This window comes from Hyperolius riggenbachi, chromosome 4, assembly GCF_040937935.1.
Source record: "Hyperolius riggenbachi isolate aHypRig1 chromosome 4, aHypRig1.pri, whole genome shotgun sequence".
Lineage (NCBI taxonomy): Eukaryota > Metazoa > Chordata > Amphibia > Anura > Hyperoliidae > Hyperolius > Hyperolius riggenbachi.
In genome coordinates, this window is record NC_090649.1 from 69,268,557 (window position 1) to 69,290,426 (window position 21,870).

The window sequence follows — 21,870 nt, forward strand, 5'->3', positions numbered from 1 at the left end:
AGCTATAGACTAGCTATACACCAGCGGTTCTGGATGCTTGCCTGGCTTACAGGGGAGAAAAGAGATCATTTGCATATTCAGTAGGGGTGCATTGTGGGTAACCACAAATGTTCACTTATAGCTGAATTATTGCACGTTTCTTTCTGTTTTAAGAAGGCAAATTTCATCAGGCATTGCTTATTAGTAGGAGGGCTTTTCGGTGTCTTTTAGCCCCCTGTACACTCCTAGTGGTTTGGGTCACCCCGAGCTGCTTGGTTACTCTGTGGGACAAATGAGGAAGACAAAGAGGGACAGTTGGCACATAAGCCTCAATGCTTCAGATGCATCTTGTCTGACCACAGGAAGCGGGTTATTGTGGCACAGTTGGCTCAGGTAGTGCTGCTCCACTATACCATTGCCTAAGCCAACCCACTAGAGATGGGAAGTTCGGATCTTTTCAATGATCCGGATGATTCGAATCGGATCATCGAAAAGATCTGGATCTTTGATCCGAATCTCGGATCATTTTACAAGGGAAGCATTCGGGGGTGAAATGAATAGCAGGACAGGAGAAGGGGAGGGGGGTGGACACACAGAGAAGGGGAGAAGATGGACAGAGGGCAGGGAGTGGACAGAGAAGGGAGGAGGGACGAGCAGAGAGCAGAAATGTTTGTTTGCACACAATACCCACATGCTGCAATCATGCTTTACATATATTTCACCTATATGTTCATCTGTGTACCTTGAATGGAAACGTTACACAGTGTCAGGCCTAGTGCACACCAGAGCGGTTCGGCTGCAGTTTGCGATCCGCTTGCGGGTGCGGATCTGCTTGGGTAATGTATTTCAATGGGCTGGTGCACACCAGAGCGTGAGGCGTTTTGCAGAAACACATACTCCCGGGCTGCTGCAGATTTTGGATTGCGGAGGCGTTTCTGCCTCAATGTTAAGTATAGGAAAAACGCAAACCGCTCTGAAAAACGGCACTTCAGAGCGGTTTGCCAGGCGGTTTTTGTTACAGTAGCTGTTCAGTAACAGCTTTACTGTAACAATACATGAAATCTACTACACCAAAACCGCTACACAAAACCGCAAAATGCTAGCTGAAACGCTGAAGAAAAATAAGAAAAAGCGTTTCAAAATCTGCTAGCATTTTGCGGATCTGCTAGCGGGTTTTGGTGTGCACTAGGCCAAAGAAAGCATTCCCCAAAGATAAGTGCAGTTGTTTAGTGCCGAGTGCAGGAGGATCATATTGCGCTGCAATCACAGTGCCTGCAAAGTTACTGAGCTGTGCTGAGCTGAGCCAAAAGTTTCCAATGTGTTCATTGTGCAGCACAACTACGGAACAGACAGCCTATAATGAGCAGTACATTGCAGCCAGTATGTGTGCTCTACACATATCTGGCAGTGGCACCCATGTCCCCTCTACCTGTCCCTGCAAGGCTGGCTCCCCTGAGTCCCCTCCAACAGAGCGATACATCTCTGCTCTGCTTCCAGGACCCCCGCTGCCCGCTGAGAGGGGGCGTGTCGCTCCTGGCCCCGCCCCTTTTGCGATCCGAATCACTCATTTTGATGATTCGGATGATTCGACTCACAAAATAGATTCGGATCAAAGATCCGAATCGTTCATGATCCGGACAACACTACAACCCACAGGGGTTTTATGCCACCATGTTCAGATATCACATGGATGAAGTGCCATGCCAATCGCTGGCTACTGCGCGTACCCGCCTCCAAGCCACGTGCACCCTGATCACGCTCCTGCGACCGGGAGTGCACTGCGCATGAGCAGTAGTGATTTATGTGTACTGCCCATGAACAGAGTGCTCCTGGCTGGAGAAGCGTGATCAGGGTGCTTGGAGCTGCGCATGCGCCCTAGTGATTTGTGCGTACTGCACATGAACGGAGCACGATCAGCGTGCTTGGGGCTGCGCATGCGCAGTAGTGATTTATGCATACTGCACATGAACACAGCGCTCCCGGCTGGGGGAGCACGATCAGGGTGCTTGGGGCTGCGCATGCTCAGTAGCCGGCGACAGGACAGCTTTATGGGGGTCGCAGCTGCTGGCCATAGGGAATCGGGAGGAAGTCGTTGGCACAGGACGACTCCAGGGGGCTGTAAGATGCCCCAGGTAAGTTAAAACCATTTTTTGTTAGACTTCAATATTCCTTAAATGACCCCCAATGCCTGAGCATTACCGATTGCAATACTATTTTCAACCCCCACTGACCGATTGAAGCCGCTCCATGGTCAGTCAATCGTCATCCCTCCGCTGCCCTCCATAGCAACAGACCACATCGCTAGCCTCAAGGCTAGGGATGTGTCTGTACAGCATCGTTCCACAAATTGTTGCCTGAGGAATCGTTTCCAGATCCCCGATTGTCCACAACTCTCACATGTGTGTACTTGGCTTTAGTGTTGTGGGAGAGCGTTAGGGCTGGGTGTAAGGAAAAAGTGGATCTGAACTCTTGCGCAGGACAGAAGGAAAACCTAGAAAAATGCACCCTCTATGTATTTAGAGAGGTTAGCCTGTGTAATTCTGCCTCATCTATGACTAATCACTAAAATGTAATTTGATCTCTCAGCTGTGTCAGCTGGCTGCCTCAGCAGAGCAGCTAATTTGTAAACACAGGATGTTAACCCTATGTCTGCATCCATGAAAGTAGAGACACTGCAGATTTATTTCAGGATTTGTATAAGCTGTATTAAAGAAATGTTTTTTTCTTTAAATGTTATTATGCTGTTGCTTATTTTTTAGAGAAGAGAGGAGGTTCTGAGTTCAGGACGGCTTTAACAGTAGGGGATGAAGTTAGAGGTTAATCATGAAGAGGTTAACTAAGGGGTGGAGGTTAGGGTTAGGCAGCACAAAGGGATTAATCGTGGATTTAAAAGAGGGGGGTGTTATTAGGATTGGCACTAGGAAGTTACTTTTCGCCAAGAGAATCAGTCAGGATTAACCATGTGATGGAGAGAAGTGACGGTTACAGCTCCATAGACTGGGTCACAGAGCCGGGACAAGGTCCTTCAGCACCCAAGGCTGAGACACCAAAGTGCGCCCCTCCATCCCTCACACACTGATTGCTATTAGACTAAGAGGTGCCCCAGGGCCCACAACCTCCCCAACACCTTAATCTCTAGTTATCTGGCTTGCAGTCACTGCCATGTATCCCCTTTTCTTATTTCTTTCTGCTTCAAACACAATTGGGAATGACAGCTGAATGAGTTGTGCGCTCCTCCTACACTGCGCCCTGAGGCTGGAGCCTCTCCAGCCTCGGCCCGGCCCTGCTGGGTCACAAACCCAAAGTACCTGACTAACAGCAACATCATTGCTGATACTCTGCAGCCCTGCCAGACCCAGCTGCACCGAAGCCAAACATCCCCCTGCCCACAACCTTTGTTTTTGAACTATGAACCAATCGGCAGAGTTAGTCAGCATTATGGATTTTATATATATCTACAGCTTACACTGCATGTCAAGTTTCATGTTCAAGGTACAAGCAAAGCTTGATTACAAAAGATCTGCAGATAGATATATACGTAAAGGAATCAGCACATTGTATGAACTGAAGAGAAATACAGATAAGGGTGGCGTGTGTGTGTGTGTGTGTGTGTGTGTGTGTGTGTGTGTGTGTGTGTGTGTGTGTGTGTGTGTGTGTGTGTGTGTGTGTGTGTGTGTGTGTGTGTGTGTGTGTGTGTGTGTGTGTGTGTGTGTGTGTGTGTGTGTGTGTGTGTGTGTGTGTGTGTGTGTGTGTGTGTGTGTGTGTGTGTGTTATATTTTACCTCACACTTCTAATTTCCTGTTTGTAAGGGTGTGTACTCCTGCCCCACTGATGTCACCTGTTTGGGAGCTGATAACCTTGGGCAACACTGATAGGCTGGGCCACACCCTTGCGTGTCAGGTGTGTAGCTGACATCGCTCTGTGTTGCTATGTGGGGGCCGCGGTTGACAGAGGGACAACGAGCGGCGTGGCATCACGTAGTGGGCAGGCGAGTGTCGAGAACAATGGAATTGGCGTTGCTGGGGTTGGGTTCTTTCACTATATTGGTTGCTTTCAGTTGTAACTGGAAGGACAACTGAGGTGCAGCCCAGTGTCCATGTTTCCCTATGGACTCTTTCACACTATACACTGAAAAACTGAAGCTTCTTTACAAAAACCGCAATGCATAGCAACGCATTAAGTGTAAGAGGGCCCGTTAGGTTGATCTGTCTGGCAGATCGCTCGCGGGTTGGGGGTTGTTGGCTGCCGTACACACACCTGATTGCCAGCTGAAGTGACCATTATTGGCGGCCTCAGCTCACTTAAAGTGGATCCGAGATAAACTTTTACTCATTGCATAATTGTGTTCCTTTCATATAGTTTATAGGGCATTCCTCAAGCCAAATACTTTTTTTGTTTTAGTACTCTAATTCCCTATAAACTAAACAAGCCTCGCCCACATTTTTCACAGTGCCTTGGCATTTTCAGACAGTAGCAAGGGCTTACAGGAGCTCAGTCTGGGCAGGAGGAGGGGGAGGTGTTACTAGCCATTGATTTCAGAGGCAGAGGAGAGGGGACTGAATTTACACACAGGCAAGCTGATAGCATCTCCAGCTCTCAGCCTGTGACAATGTAACAAACAGAACATGGCTGCCCTCATTGTATCACAGGAATAATACATCATAAACTGTTGAAGCTGTTTGCAGTCTGCAGATAGATATGCTGTGTAAACTATCTAAACTTTAGATAAGATATATAGACAAGTTACTTGTTATAGTTAGTTTTTCATCTCGGATCCGCTTTAAAGGGTACCTCCCTCCTTTCCCCGCCTAAAGACCCCCTGGCAGCCCCTTCCGGGTACCCGGGAGTCGCGAACACTGCATCTTCACTGGCCCGGCTGGGTGCGTCCTACAGCGCAAAACCATGGGCGGGAGCATGACGTAAATCGGGACATCATGCGCAGAGGGCTCTCGACCGCGGTTGCGCACTGTGGGACTGCGGGCGCAGTGATCCCAACTCCCTGGAAGAAGCTGCGTGGGGGTCTTTAGGTAAGAGAGGAGGGGGCTGAGGAGAACGGGGGCAGCGGAGGAGAAATGTCTACTCCCCTCATTTCTCCTCCTCCTTTCGGCTCTGGTATCCTTTAAGTCAGGCGTGTGTACGAAGCTTATAGGTGGCCAAGTGATCTAGCCAAATCGATCACTTTGATTGAATCTGCTAGAAATCGATGCAGCAAGTGGTCCGATCTATAAATTGTTCGACCGATTTTCAGGCTAAATTGGTTGAATCGGTCGATCGCTTAGGAAAGAATATATCAATCGATGGCGGGTCCAGAGCAGGGGCAGATTGACGTCCCATAGCGATTGGTGCAACACTGCGGCTCAATAGATTTTTTTATCTATTTATTTTTTTAATAGATTTTATGCTAAAATCTATTGAAAATCTGTTCCTAATGTGTGGCACAGATCAGATAGATCTCTGCCAGATTTGATCTGACAGGAATCTGATGGGTGAATTAGGAAATCCATTGTATATGGCCGCCTTTAGACTTTAATGACGAGTTAAGGGGCCCATACACTGGTCGATTTCAGCCATCGATTCGATCAAATTGATTGGCAGCAAATCGATGCACAATTGGCTGATCAATCGATGTGTGGCTGATTTTGATCCATCTGATAGGATGGAAAATCTAGGTCTAGCTGCTGCTGGCAGCAGATCGATGGCCCATAGATTTGCATTGGATCTAACAAATCAATAATGCATTTAGATCAATTTCCAATAGATTTTATTCTGAAATCTATTGGAAATCTGTTCTTAGTGTGTGGCACACATCAGATAAATTCCTGTTTCATTCAATCTGACAGAAATCTATCTGATGGTCGAATCTGCTGCAAATCTATCGTATGGCCACCTTTTAGGGGCCCATACAATGAGCCGATTAGCGGCCGATCGATCCGATTTCGATCGATTTCAATTGATCTGACATGCTGGAAAATCTAGGTCGATCTGTTGAGATTGCTTATCATTTTGCATTGGACCTAATGGAAATCTGATGGCAAAAAAATGCCATCAGATCGATTTTCAATAGATTTCACACTGAAATCTATTGGAAATCTGTTCCTAGTAAAAAAATGTTCCTAAACATCTATCTGATGATCTATCTGCTGCTAATCTAACGAGTGTATGGCTACCTTTAATCCTACCCAGACAGTCTTTGATAAGCCTGCTAAAGCTGGCCAAACACTTATAGATTTCCACTCATGTTCCAAAACAATTGCTTTCTTTTAAAAAAGAATCAATTGAGAAGGAATTGATTCCTACCACACCGCACATAAATTTCCAGTATATTCCAGCAGGGAATCTATTGAAAATCGATCAGACTGCAGAGTTGCATTATTCGATGCAGTACAAACCTATAGGCCATCGATCTACAAATGCTTTTGCCCTGGCCCCGATTGTTTTAAGTTTTCCATCTTGCCCGATCAATTCTTTCAATTGGTTTTTGTTTAAAATTGATCAAAAATCGACCAGTCTAACATTTTGGGGAATCGTTTCTCAGCAGATGAATCAAATCTGCAAGAAATCGAATATGGAAATCGATGAGTTTATTATTATTAATGTATAAAGCGCAACATATTCCGTGGCACTGTACAAAGTCGGAAAACAACAAAGGGTACATAATGATACAGGCAATGTTACACATCAAATATGGACACCGGTACAAAATACAGAACTGGTGGTTACACTGACAGATGTAACCTGATGGATAAAATGTATAACAGTGCAAGCTATGAAATGAATAAGAAATTCTTAGACACAAAAGGGTGAGAGAGTCCTGGCCTTGCAAGCTTACAATCTAAAGGAATGGAGGACACGAAAAGTGTGTGTGTGTGTGTGTGTGTGTGTGTGTGTGTGTGTGTGTGTGTGTGGGGGGGGGGGAGCATCATACATACAGGCACAGTGCCTGTTTAGGTTATCTAGTAAGGAGTAAAACTTGAGAGGTGGAAGGGGAATGGCCTAAGTTAGAGCGTATGCTTGTTGTTGGAAAAAGTGAGTTTTGAGGGAGCGTTTAAAGATTTTAAAGGTTGGAGAGTGACGGATGTGCTGAGGAAGGGCATTCCAGAGGAGGGGTAAGGCACGTGAGAATTCTTGTATACGTGAATGTGAGGAGGTAATTCTAGAGCAGGAGGAGTGTGTGGCCACCTTTACTCTGGATGCACTTAATTTTTTTAGTATTTTAGTTTCCTGGCTTTAATACAGATGTCGTGTAGATAACCTTAGCAGATCATTAATCACTCATCCTGTAAATTTGCTCTTAGGAAATCTGATATCCTTGTTGCTGTAATATTTGCCTGCCAGATCTAGCCATTGACCCATTCCAGTATGTTTTTGTGTATTTTGACCAAGGCCAGAGCTGGCAGGGTCCACAGCGAGCTCTTGGGGGGGGGGGGGGGGGGGGGGTAGTGCCGCTGGCTGGCATACAGGCGGACTTTATTTGTGCTGAGGATGGGGCTAAATCCAGCTGACTGTGTGATTGTGCCCTGCTGACGCCAATACCCCATGACGTGCTAGGGATAATTGCAACAGCAGCCGCTGGTATCCACACACCTGAACTATGGATGGATTTTTTTTTTTTTTAAAGGGAGTCTGAAGTGAAAATTAAAATAAAAAACAGATACTTGCTTAAGGAGAGGGAGGGCTCTGGGTCCTATAGAGCCTTCCCATTCCTCCTACAGTGTCCATGTTCCGCCGCTGGCTCCCCCATTAGCAGTCTATGACTGATCAGTTGTAGACGGCTTTCTTCTGCTTCCCCTGGGCTTCGGCAGTCTTCAGAATCACGCTTCCAGAGACAGGCCGCTCTGTACTGCGCACACGCGAGCCCCCTCTACCGTGCGTGCGCAGTACAGAGCCGCCGGTCCTCAGGAGCCTGAGTGCTTCAAAAGACTGCCAAAGTCTCCCGCAGTGGGGAGATTCAAATGGAGGAGCCTGCGGGGAACGCGGATACTGTCAGGACACTGGGAAGGCTCTATGGGACACAGAGACTTCCCGCTCTCTGTATTTTGTTTTAGATTAGGCTTCAGACTCAAACAAAGGTGTCTGTTCTCTTCTGCAGCATGATTAGCTGCATAACTTTACTTTGTCTCTGTGAAGTCCCATTCCTCAGTTATTACCACTTTCTGCCTGTCGATTTGCTGCCATTTGACTGGGCTTTGTAGTTCACTGGATATAGGCGTAAGGCCCCATCTCTAGTAACAGCAGTTCACAGGCTTTACAAGCTAATGGACAGGTGCACAGCTACACAAATCCTTTATTTCAATTTGAAAAGGTCTGTTCCAAAGGTGTTTTTTTTTTTTTCTTTTACTTTATTACACAAACTTTATTTTCACCCAGCAGTAGGCTTCAAATGCTGGCAGTCACAGACAGGAAGCTAACATGACAGGGCATCATTAGCACATATCTCCCAACTCTCTTTTGGAGGGACAGTGCCTCTTTGGGATCCCTGTCCCTCTGTCCCTCTTTCTTCCTCATATGTCCCTCTTTCAGGACTCATGTACAGATCTGTGTAAATACACTGTATATACTTCAATACAAGTCGACCTCGTATATAAGTCAACTCCAATATTCAACCCTCTTGAGCTGGAAATTTTTTTATTGACTCAAGTATAAGTCTGCCCATCAAAATTAATGGCTGCACTTGGGGCTCTGTCTGGGTCAATGACAGTATTGCATCCATTAACCCCTCCTGTCTCTTAAGTGCAGGCAATACCTTCTCCAGGCCCCCAAGTGCTGCAATTACTCACTCCCTTTTATGCAGCCCAGTATTTACCCCCGGCCCCTTTCCTTGTTAATTGTTGTGGCCAGGACTTTAACACCTGTGTTTTCTTGGCATTTCCTTTCCTCAAAGTGCCACTTACCACTGGTCAAATAGCTGCAAATGGGAATGTCACTATTAGTACACACATTGCTCAGTGTGCTCAGCGTTGCCCGTGACTCATGTATAAGTTGCTCCTGTACTTTGATGAAGTGAATCAGACCTAAATTTCTAGACTTATACTCGAGTATATTCGGTATGTATTTTTCTACTAAAAATGTGTTTTATTGACTCTAAGCTTTATTCCCGTTGTTTAAATTGATCTATTTCTTATTTTCAAAAGTTAATATGAAGGGGTCATCAAGGAAAATGAAGGAAAATGAACCAGAATTGAAAGGACCAGTGGGGTTTGAATTGCACAAAAAGTTTTTCTTATGAACTCTATATGATATGCATGACCAGATGTGTGTCGAGGGCGTGATTAGGGGTGTGGCTTTAGAATCCCTCTTTCTTATCTCAAAAAAGTTAGGAGGTAAGTTAACATCATTGGTCTTAAACTATATAGATCAGGGGTCTCAAACTCCATTTACTTGGGGGGCCGCAAGAGGCAAAGTCAGGATGAGGCTGGGCCGCATAAGGAATTTCACAATCGCGGCGCGTCGCCGCCTCTGTCCGCCCCTCTCACTCTTCCTTCACAGAGGGGCGGGGAGAGGCGGTGATTGACGTCAGGAGGGGCAGAGCTGAAGCTGAAAGCTCTGCCCCTTCCAGGAAATGCCGGCGGATTGCCCCCCGGGCGATTTGGGGGCTCTGCAGCCCTCGTTTAGCGGCGGATTACTTGGGAGCACTGAAGCGAACTATAAGGAAGCTTTTGCCGGCGAGGGCCACAAAACATTGTATCGAGGGCCGCAAATGGCCCGCGGGCCGCGAGTTTGAGACCCCTGATATAGATCAATGAAGAATAATTCATCTATTTTACACTTTAAATAGGCTTTAGTCCAACTAATAATACAAAAATAGCTCAGTGGTAATATTTATAATTTACACTAATCAACATGATTGCTTTCAGAATTAGCCTTTGTTCGATTCTGAGTTTGGTTGAGCTTCACATTGACGGTTGCTTCTGCTGGGGAGTTGTAGGTGCATGTCAAGGACATTAAAGGGAACCTAAAGTAAACGTTAAAAAAGAGTGTTTCACTTACCTGAGGCTTCTACGAGCCCCCTGCAGTTGTCCTGTGCCCGCGCCACCACGGAATGATCCTCCGGTCCCCCGCAGTGACTACGTTTAGATTTCATCAACAGAGCCAGTGGCCGGCCACTGCGCCTTCGTGGCCCAGGCAGTCTACATCCTTGATCACGCTCCCGATGCGCATGCGCAGTACAAGAAAACCTCATATTGGGCAGGGTGCGGTGGGAGCGTGATAGGACACGTGTGGCCTGGGCAGCACAGGTACAATTGTCGGCGAATGGCTCTGTCGCCGAAATCAAAACTTAGTCACTTTTAGGGGGACTGGAGGATCGTTCCGTGACGGCGCGGGCACGGAGCAGCTGCAGGGGGCTGGTAAGTGAAACCTTTTTTTTTTCAGGTTCCCTTTAAAGCAGACCTGAATTCAGAATTTGCCCCTCTGTTCTAAAAGATAAGAACCTTTAAAGAAAAACATTCCGTGTTATAGCGTACAGAACTCCTGAAATAAATCTGCAGTGTGTCTACTTCCTGCATTCATAGCAGACATAGAGTTAACATCCTGTATTTATAAATAAGCTGCTCTGCCATGGCAGAGGGGATTCCTGAGATGACACGGCTGAGAGATCAAATTACAGTGGTGATTAGTCACAGATGAGGGGGGATTAGACAGGCTAAACTCTTTAAATACATACAGGTTGCATTTCTCTCTGCTTTTCTCCTGTCCTACCAGAGATGGCAGATATTTAAAAAAACATATTACTTACCTGGGGCTTCCTCCAGCCCCGTTCAGGCTAATAGCGCCCTCTCTGTCCTCCTCCACCACCTGTAGCCTCCGCAATCCGTCCCAGTAATCTGGTCAGTTGGCGCATGCGCAGTCTGGCCGGGTGTGCTCCCCGTCGCGCTCTTGCAGCTGGGAGCGTTCTGCGCCCACATAGTAGTACTGCACAGGCGCAGAACTCTCCCGGCGACGGGAGTGCGGCTGGGCCATGCATGTGCAGTACGCGCAGACTACCAAAGTTACCTGGACGAATTGCACAGGTGGCAGAGTAAGACGGCGAGGGCACGATTAGCCTAAACCAGGCTGGAGGAAACCCCAGGTATGTATAATTTTTTTAACATCTGCCATCAGGGGTGTCAAACTCAAATACAAAGTGGTCCGAAATTGAACACTGGAACCAAGTCGTGGGCAAACCTCAATGTATAGTGGTCACCTTATAAAGTTCCCTGGTGTCTAATGGCCCCCTCCAACCCCTATGCAGTTCCCCGGTGTCTAGTGGTCCTCCTCCTTCCGCTATACAGTTCCCCGGTGTTCAGTGGTCCTTCTCCCTCCCTAATACACTTCCCCTGCTTCCCTGGTGGTCTAGATTGGGCCAAACATAATGCAAAGTGGGGAAACCATTTGAGGGCCAAAAGTAATGGGCCTGAGGGCCAGATTTGGCCTGCGGGCAGGGGTTTGACAAGTAGGCTTTAAGCTAAGGATGCCTGAAAAGACACCAAATAGAACCAAACATAGCTAACCAGCAAGTTCAAATCTCAGTGATCACTTTATTAACAACGGAGGCTAAAGATGAGGAAGCAGACATCGGACTGTGGGTTGAAATTAATAAAGAGTAGTTGTCATAAATGTGGAAATGTACCAAAATAAGTGATTGTAAAACGTTTACTCACATAAGTGACGAAGGTAATGATTAACTACTAATTATACACACACAATACTATAACGCTTCTACCCTGCCTATATACAGACTGATAAGTCAGCACAAACAATAGATAATAGTGTTAAAACTCATGGACAGTTTCAAGGTGTTTTTTTTTTTTTTTTTTTTTTTACATGACTGGCCGTCTCGGCCCCACCACCACCAACTGACAAGCTCACATGCTAAAGTCCAACTCCTTCCTTTTTCTGCCTTATTCATAGCACTTGCTTCTGATCTCAAACACATTTTTGTATAACTCATGTGAAATAGTAATTGCCCCCTCATACTCACATGCAAATTGTATGCATTTTGTAACTGAGAATGGCGCTATGCATATGACCCTGCCGGTGCACTTTGCCCAGGGTCATATGTTAGTAATTTTTACATCTAATTTTTTTGCATTGCGGTGGGGAATGCGAAAAACTCTGCCACCGCCCAATGCAATGCAAAAAATTAGATTTAAAAACTCCCTAAGGAAGGCTGTGGTGGGAGAGGAAATGCCTGTATTTACCTGGAGTTATTGTGTCCCCTCTTGTGTCTCCGGAAGCAGGGCTGTATTCGGAGCAATTTTGGGTACCTAGAGTCGGAGTTGGAGTCGGAGGTTTCATAAACTGAGGAGTCGGGAGTCTGAGTCGGGTGATTTTTGTACAAAATCCACTGCTCTAGTAAGTATTAGACTAAGGAGCTGGAGTCGGAGAGTCTTGAGTCGGAGCAATTTTGGGCACCTAGAGTCAGAGTTAGAGGTTTCATAAACGTTGGAGTCGGATGATTTTTGTACCGACTCCACAACCCTGTAAGGAAGGCTGTGGTGGGAGAGGGCAGGTCTGTATTTACCTGAAGTGATTGTGTCCCCTCTCATGTCTCAGGAAGGCTGTGGTTGGATAGGACAGGCCTGTATCTGCTTGGCATGATTGTGTCCCCTCTCATGTCTCAGGAAGGCTGTGGTTGGAGGAATGACGGCGGGAGCCATTGGCCAGTTTTTTGCTAGTCCTACAGACCTGGTAAAAGTACAGATGCAGATGGAGGGGAAGAGAAGACTTGAAGGAAAGCCACCCCGGTGAGTGTACCTAATGACTTACTTAAGTGTGTGATAGATCTAGGTACAAATGGGCTTAAGTGTGTGATAAGTGGCATAACAATAGCACCCGCGAGCGCCTGTTGGCTATGGGGGCCCCCTGCCTGCCTTTCCTCCCTGCGGAGTAGCGCAGCGAGCAGTGTGATACTTACCTGCTCCAGTGCTGTGTTGGGCCTCCTCTTCTTTCTGTCAGCCACACGTTCTATACTTGCTCATCATCATGTCACATGCATATAATATTTATGTACCTAATGACAGCCTGGAGCCAATTTATAAACTGCTTGGGGTTAAAGGGAAGCAAACCTAAAGTGTGGAAACTCACTTCAGATTAGATACTTCTCTGTGTGGCTGGATAGTGTAATGGTTAAGGGTTCTGCCTCTGACACATGAGCCCCCTAGGTTTGAATCTCGGCTCTTTCTGTTCAGTAAGCCAGCCTATTCAATAAGGAGACCTTGGCCATGACTCCCAAACACTGCTACTACCTATAGAGGGCCCCCTAGAAGCTGCAGCTCTGGCGCTTTGAGTCCGCCAGGAGAAAAGCACGATGTAAATGTTATTTGTCTTGTCTATGTAGAGGGAAAGTTCTGAATACCATTACCAGTCAGAGCCTTGTTCTGCCATTCCAGCGCTTCAATATCTCTTTGGCTCTCCTTGGCAACCTTTGGATGTCCTCATGTCCCTGAGTGCTTCCATAGACGGGTGTACCCCGGACTCGTGCATGCGCAGTACGGATTTGTGAGTACTTCCGATAGCTGTCCAAGGTGGGCTGAAGAGGTATTCGACCTAGCAGATCGAATAACTTCACCAGGGTACAGGGCTGGAACAGCGGGACTGACTGTATGCTATCCACAGCTTTCCATCTACTGTACATAGGTAAGTATCTAACCCAGCCTTTCTCAACCTTTTTTGGGCTGAGGAACCCCTGAAATTTTTTAAAAATCTCAGGGAACACCTGCATGAAATTTATGCCGAGAAACATCGCCATTTTGATTGCAAACTTAAAACGTTTACTAATTAGCATTCTATCACCACTAATGTCTTAAAGGGACACCGAGCAGTGCAGAAACTATGGAAAGATGCATATCATTTTAAAGCTCTCTTTCTCCTCTTTCCAATGATATATAAACCGCCGCCCTACGCCTTTTAGTTTTCGCTATTTTCGCGATTGAAATTGCCGCTGCCGCGATTTCAATTGCGAAAATAGAGAAAACTAAAAGGCGTAGGGCGGCGGTTTAGGGGTCGCCAGAAAGAGGAGAAAGAGAGCTTTAAAATGATATCCAACTTTTCATAGTTACATTGTATTACACAGGGTGACTTTTTCTCAAAGTCAGCAGCTCCATTCAGCAGAAAAAGTCGCCCTGTGTAATACAATATAACTATGGAAAGATGGATATCATTTTAAAGCTCTCTTTCTGGCGACCCCTAAACCGCGGCCCTACGCCTTTTAGTTTTCTCTATTTTCGCGATCGAAATCGCGGCCGCGGCAATTTCAATCGCGAAAATAGCGAAAACTAAAAGGCGTAGGGCGGCGGTTTATATATCATTGGAAAGAGGAGAAAGAGAGCTTTAAAATGATATGCATCTTTCCATAGTTTCTGCACTGCTCGGAGTCCCTTTAAATATTATGTACAAATCATATAAGAATAAAAAAAAAAAAAATAATTACCTTACCTCACTAGTGTGAAACCTGTGCTTGCTTTTTCCTGCACAAAGCATCCATTCGTGGTCGTACCTTGGATATGCAGACATTTCATCTTCAACTAACTTTCATTTCATCTTCAACTGGCAGAAGTCTATTTCTGGCCTTACTTTTGATGCATGTCAGGAGATGTTGAGAATTGAAGCAAAATGTTCACTGCTTTGTATGAATTGCAGGATACTCCTCTTTTATAGAAATCCAGAACTTGTCTAGTGGCAGCTCAGTGAATCTCAATTTTAGCGTATGATCACATCGTAAGTCACAAAATTCCTCCTCTTCTCTCAAAGAAAAGTTTACAGGATGAGCACAATCTTCAGAAAAGGGGTCTCTCACCCAGTCATACTGTTGTGTTGAGAGTGAAGGAAAGTAATGTTCCATTTTATTCTTCAAGTCTTCCAGATGTTTTTCAATAAGATTAGAAACCTGATGATATCCTTCCTCACTTTCAAGTCCACTCAGCAGTGAAAACATTTTCAGATTTCCATTAGCAACATGATTTTTCCAAAGACCCCATTTCCTTTGAAACCCAAGAATTTTGTCTGCCAAGTAGGCCAGTTTTTGAAGCCACTCTCCATCCTCAAAACACCCAGCAAAATGGGGGTTGCTAATTTGCTGAAAGCATTCTTGCAATTCACTTTTAGGCTGGTTTCACAGTGGGACGTTAAAGTCCCATGTTACAGCAGCCAGTAACGCAGCCTAACTCACAGCACTGTAAAATCAATGTGCTGTTCACAGTGCACACGTTGCATTACATAGTAACGCAGCACGTTTAAACAAAGTGCTGCATGCTGTACATTATACTGGGCTAAGCCACGTTAGACTGTTTGCACATGCTCAGTAATGTTGGAGGAGGAGGTCTCCCCTCCCCCTCTGCGCCAGCCACATTACTAATTAATATTCACTGCACTGCAGAGACTGTAGTGTTGTCCGGATCATGAACGAATCGTTCATTTGATCCGGATCTTTTTTTGTGAGTCGAATCATCCGGATCATCACAATGAAAGATTCGGTTCACAGTGGATGTCTGTCTGGAAGAAACAGGAACATACAGAATGTACAGTGCAGGGAAAGTCCTGTCCTGCTAGTCATTTCACCCAGTCTGCTTCTCTAGTAAAATGATTCAAATGATTCGGTTCAATGATCCGATTCAAATGATCCAAATCCTTAAAAAGATCCGGACTTCCTATCACTAACCTGGAGCAGCTGCTTTGAGAGCCGCATAACGCGGCTCAATCTGACGTCCAACTTCAATACCACCATGCGTTGCGTTAGGGGCACGTTATGCGACCTTAACGTCCCCTAAAACGCAACGTCTTGGTGGGAAAGTAGCCTTAAGCTCAAATACCCGGTCGAGAACTCTTCCTCTGGTTAGCCACCTTATTTCATTATGAAGCAGTAGATTTACATGTTCTTTGTCCATGTCTTCACACAGTTTTTTAAACATTCTTGAATGAAGTGGTCTTTGTTTTATAAAGTTAAACATTTTTGTGACCTCATCCAGCACTTTTTTTCATTTCTTCTCCAAGAGATTTTGACACCAGGACCTCCCTGTGAAGAAAGCAGAGTGTTGTGACAACACCCTGATTTTCCTTCCTGACAAGCAAAGCAAACCCTCTCATTGAGCCAACCATTGATGGTGCGCCGTCTGTACATATGCCAACACAGTTTGCCCAAGACAGACCTTTTTCTTCTAGATAAAAAGTTGAAATATTACCGTATTTTTCGGACTATAAGACGCACTTTTTCTCCCCCAAAAGTGGGATGAAAAAGTTACTGCGTCTTATAGTCCGAATGCAGCTTTTACCTATATGGGGGCGCACGGACATTTTGGCTGATGCGGGGAACTTTGTATCGAGTGGCTGCCTCCTCCCACGGACATTCTGGCTGATGCGGGGAACTTTGTATCGAGTGGCTGCCTCCTCCCACGGACATTCTGGCTGATGCGGGGAACTTTGTATCGAGTGGCTGCCTCCTCCCACGGACATTCTGGCTGATGCGGGGGAACTTTGTATCGAGTGGCTGCCTCCTCCCACGGACATTCTGGCTGATGCGGGGAAACTTTGTATCGAGTGGCTGCCTCCTCCCACGGACATTCTGGCTGATGCGGGGAAACTTTGTATCGAGTGGCTGCCTCCTCCCACGGACATTCTGGCTGATGCGGGGAAACTTTGTATCGAGTGGCTGCCTCCTCCCACGGACATTCTGGCTGATGCGTGAAAACTTTTTATCGGTTGGCTGCCTCCTCCCACGGACACTCTGACTGATGCTGGGAAACTTCGTATTGAGCTGCTGCCTCCTCGCTGCGGTGACAGGCTCATTGCTGATGCGGGGAAAACTCATCGGGCTATTGCTGCGGGGACAGGTTTATTACTGAAGCAGGGAACAGATGCCACCCAGGCTGGATAGGTGAGATAGATCTCATTTATATTGTAGTGGTTAGCATACATAGCTAGTGTTTTGGGGGAGAGCAGGGGTTTGTGTAGTGTAGTGTAGTGTAGTGTAGCTGGAGAAGGTGGTATCAGTGGATTTGTGAAATGTAGTATAATTAGTGGAGGCAGCAGTGGTTAGTAAAGTTAGGCAGTGTAATTTAGAGACATCTTGGGGAGGGGGTAAAGGTCCATAAGACACTCCTGGACCATGGATGCACCTAGGCTTAGTATTTCTTTTTTCCCTGGTTTTTGCCTTCTAAACCTGGGTGCGTCTTATAGTCCAGAGCGTCTTATAGTCCGAAAAATACGGTAAATATATCTTGGCCTTTACTCGTTTCAGGCAGCTCCTTGCAGCAGAAAAAGTTTTCTTAAAATTTCTCCATCATTTACAAACCTAACAAATGACATAATATGACACTTATTGGTGATATCTGTGGATTCATCCACCTGTATAGCAAAGCTGCTGGTTTTCAGCTGACTAGACAGCACTTCCTCAGCATCACGTGACATGTCATCGAAGCGCTGACTTATCGTGCTGTCTGACAGTGCAACTTTTTCAATTTCTCTTGCAGCATCTTCACCAAGCATTTTTCTCACTATAATTTTACATGTTGGCATAATGAGATTCTCTGCAATTGTGTGACCTTTTCTGGGCAAGAAGTTCTGCCACTAAGTAACTTGCTTCCTGCGCCTTTTCACTCACTGTGACTTTCTTAACAAAGGCCTGACCCTGCTTGCTTTGAGACTGCAATAGCCGTTTAAAATATGCTGTACTTTTGCTTGTCAAACGGCCGTGATGGGTAGTAAAGTGCCTTTTCAGTTTTGCTGGAACCGTTGCAGCATTGGCAAGTTTTTTGCCACAGTCTATGCACCATGGAACAGGGCACGTTGGATCACCAATCCAAGTAAATCGTAGTGATAGGTAGCTTTCATTATAAAGACGGACTTTTTTGCTGTCTTTATTTTCACAGTGTACTGCTGCTTCATCATCAGAAGCCTGATCAGTGCTTTCTGTACTAGGCCCAGGCCTACTGTCATCTTCCTCCATCTCACACCTCTTCCTCACAAAGTGCCACATTGATCCCACACTTATCCTTTTCAAGATGAAAACCTCTAAACACTACCACAGTCTTCCCATTTTACTTATCTACATTGGTCACGGTTGTATCTAAAAGAGACATATCAACTCTCGCTGGCAGGAACAGGATTGTATCGTCACTGACTAAGCTGTGGCTCTCAATTGCCCCTTCATATAAGCTTATGACCCTCCCCTCCTCCAGGATCTCCATTTTTGGTATTCCTCGTTTTATTCCGGCTTTTAGGAACCCACAACTGTTTTCCTGGTGGAGGGATAAAGGCCTTTTTACTGCTAATAAATTCTGGATTAGTGATGTTCCAATTACATTTAACATGCTCAGATTTAGTCAAGACGCTCCCCCGGAGGAGGTATTCCGCTTTTGTCAAATAAAACATTACTTCTCCTCCATTTTTCCTTCACCCCCAGAGTTTGAACCTTCAATGTTTGAGTCACTCTATTTTGGATTTTCACGACGAAAAGGATTAATCTCATCTCTATATGCCCAGTTGATAGGTTGTGATAGTGAGAATAAATTGATATATATGAGAGCCTGGGAGCGCGACTTAGGAACTCAATTTGATCTAACAGATTGGTCTTATATCCGAACCGCTGTCTCTGGTGTAGTCAAATCTAATATGGTCAAGGACACGGCACTCAAGATCTTGTTTCGCTGGTATTACACCCCGGCTAAAATTCATAAAATATATCCCTTGGTCCCATCGACTTGCTTTAGAGGGTGTGGAATGGAGGGAACGATACTGCATGTCTTTTGGGACTGCCCCAGAGCACAGCGGTTCTGGGACTCATGGAAAACCATGATTCGGGAGGTGTTTGGCTTCCCGGTTTCGTTATCCGCCTCCCAGGCCCTGTTATATACCTTCAATGAGGAAGTGCCAGGTAGATTTAGGCCTTTATATAGATATATGCTACTAGCCGCTCAGTGGTCAATAGCCTTCAAATGGAAATCTACAGATCTAGAGTTATCACTAGTTACCCAACGTCTAGACCTAATGATGATAATGGATCGGGTATATTTTTATAGTATTGAGAATATGACAAGATTTGATCTCATTTGGGAACCCTGGAAAACATATAGGAGTTCTTAACCTCCCTTGGACATATGTATTCAGTTATTATAGAATGATATACAGGATTGGAATTATTCAGGGCTCCTGTAACCAGATACCATATGCAGGAATGTATCTCGATAGCTCGTTCTTTCCTTTTTTTGTTTTCTGTCTCTTGTTTTTATGTATGTTTTTTTTTTTAGTTCTATGTATGTGTCAGAGGGAGCAATATAATCATACATCAAGGGCAGATAGGACGGACTGACCCCTGGGATCTCAGAAGGAGGTACTAGATACCCCATTTCCCAGGCCGGACGGCCCAACTATCCCTGCTATGTCCTTCATATGCTCCCCCTTATTTTCTTGATGTTTAGTTGGTATGTTAATACCTTGTGTTTTATTTGTTCTGCTTTCAAAAGCTTTGTATATCTGTTGATCTGCTCAATAAAGCTGTTTAATACAAAAAAAAAGAAAACCTCTAAACATAAAACAAAAGGAAATAGTGGAAGTGTAAACAAAAATGTCCACTAAATCCACTTAGTGTCTCATCCTAACTTGCTAGAAATGACATCAGGAAACCTAGAGATGATCCCCACATGAAATTCAGCAATCACCCTCACATATGCAATGCACAAATCAACTTCCATGCCACATGCAGCTATTATCAACCATATGAAATGAAGTAATTACCCCATGTAATATGTGGGATAATTGCTACATTTACTATGGGGGTTGAATGTTGCATTTTATATGTGGGGTTGTTGCACATATAAATTGCACCAATCTACCACCACAGCAAATGCAGTAATCATCTCACATAAAAAAATGCATTTATCATCCCTGTATACAATGTGGCAATCAGGCAGGTAACCAGGCATACTTTCCAGTGTATGTAGTCAGGAATAGGGACCCCCAATATAAGTAACCAGGCATGGATTTCTACAGTATATGTAGGCAGGAATAACTTCCAGCCTCCGTGTTTCAGCGTGTGGGGTAAGTGGGGAAAGTAACAGGCCCCCAGTCAGCTATCATCCAGCCATCCACGATACTGTATTACCATGAGTGCATGCTGCTGAGTCACAGGCCCAATTAATATACTCACCAAGTGAATGCCCTCGATCCGTCTCCTCAGCTGTCACTCCGAGCCCTCGATGCGTCTCCTCAGCCGTCTCCTTCACTGTCTCCTCTCACACAGGCCCACCACACTGCTCTGCGCCGCATCACTGAAGGGCGCAAAAACTGCCCTATAAGAGAGCGGAATGATGCACCGCGGATTGAATCAATCCACCGGTAGCATCAGTGGGACTATTTTTGTCCTACGGGAGGAGATAGCGGGACAAATCTCTCCCGCAGAAGTACCAAAACGTTGCGGAACCCCTGAGGGGTTGTTACGGAACCCCAGGGTTCCGTGGAACCCTGGTTGAGGAACGCCGGATCTAACTTTTTGTTTTTGCCCCATCAGGTTCACTTTAACCTTTGCAGTTAACTAACTTTAAGCAAACCTAAGTCATAAATGTGTTTAACCACTTTAGCCCACAGGTGTTTTGACCTTTAGGACGGAAGCAATTTCCCTTTGTCAACGCTCCTCCTATTCATTCGCCAAATAAATTTATCACTACTCCTCACTTATAAATTATCTATATCTTGCTTTTTTTCGCCACAAATTAAGCTTTTTGTGAACGATACTGGTTTTCAGTAATTACTTTGTTTTCTATGCTTTTTATAGGCTGTATGCACGCACGCACACACACACACACACACACACACACACACACACACACACACACACACACACACACACACACACACACACACACACACACACACACACACACACACACACACACACACACACACACACACACACACACACACACACACACACTTTCTCCAATTCCATCCTCTATAGTTTTAAAATAAACAATGCTACTATAAATAAAACCCACACATTTTATTTGCCCATTAGTCTTGGCTATTACAACATTTAAAATATGTCCCTAGCACAATGTATGTCGTTAATATATAATGTGGAAATAAAGGTGTATTTTTTCTGTTTCTTTTTTTTTTGTGTCCCATCAATTATAAGCCCTTATGCACTAAAATAACAGCAATATACCCTCATGACATACATATAAAAAAAAACTGAGTCCCTAAAGCAACTATTTATGGATTATTTTTTTAACTTTTTTTTCAATCTATTTACTTTACTAACTGGAGTGTGGGGAGAGTGCTTTGAAAATGTTTAAAATAAATTAATATTTTTAATTATAAAATGTGTAGTGTGTAATTTAACTTTTCGCCACTAGATGGCGCTAGAAACAGTTCCTGGTTTTCCTAGGAACTGTTTAGTCTTTTTTTTTTTCTCTGTTCATTCACGTTCTTTATTATGATTGGACATGGCCCCTGATCAGCGTCATGTCCATTCATCACAGGCACTGCTGTTAGCTCGGAGAAGCTTTGCTTCACTTCCCCCAACTGCCGGCATGGAAAACTTGGACGAGAATATTCGTCCAGATAGGCTTAAGGCCCGGTTCACATTAGCGTTTCAGACAAAAAGGATCCGGTGAGCAGATCCGGTCTCCGCTTCACCGGATCTGGATGGCTCTGTCCACGGCCCAGTTGACATAGTGAAAAGGGATCTGATCAATGATTGATCGGATCCGTTTTCACTCAGCAAATACATAACTAATCTTCAGTAGCAGCTGGCGGTAGAGGCTTCCTTTTGTTCTGCTGTGACTACACAGCGCGTCATTTTGACTAGTCACATGACGCGTCATATAGTCACATGATGCGGAAGACTGAAGCCTCTACCGCCGGCTGCTACATAAGATTTGGTATGTATAAACCCTCCCTCACCCACCCGCCCAGCTGCTG

The 21,870-nt window shown here is 45.2% G+C and overlaps 1 protein-coding gene across 2 annotated transcripts in view; it reads left to right on the top strand.

Annotated features, from left to right (window-relative positions):
• SLC25A27 (solute carrier family 25 member 27) overlaps positions 1–21,870 on the top strand; it is a 71,652-nt gene that overhangs the window by 9,947 nt on the left and 39,835 nt on the right. For both annotated transcript variants that reach the window (XM_068280183.1, XM_068280182.1), the window contains exon 4: positions 12,582–12,704. In XM_068280183.1, the coding sequence (XP_068136284.1) occupies positions 12,582–12,704 (123 nt within the window). The remainder of the gene's footprint in view (positions 1–12,581; positions 12,705–21,870) is intronic.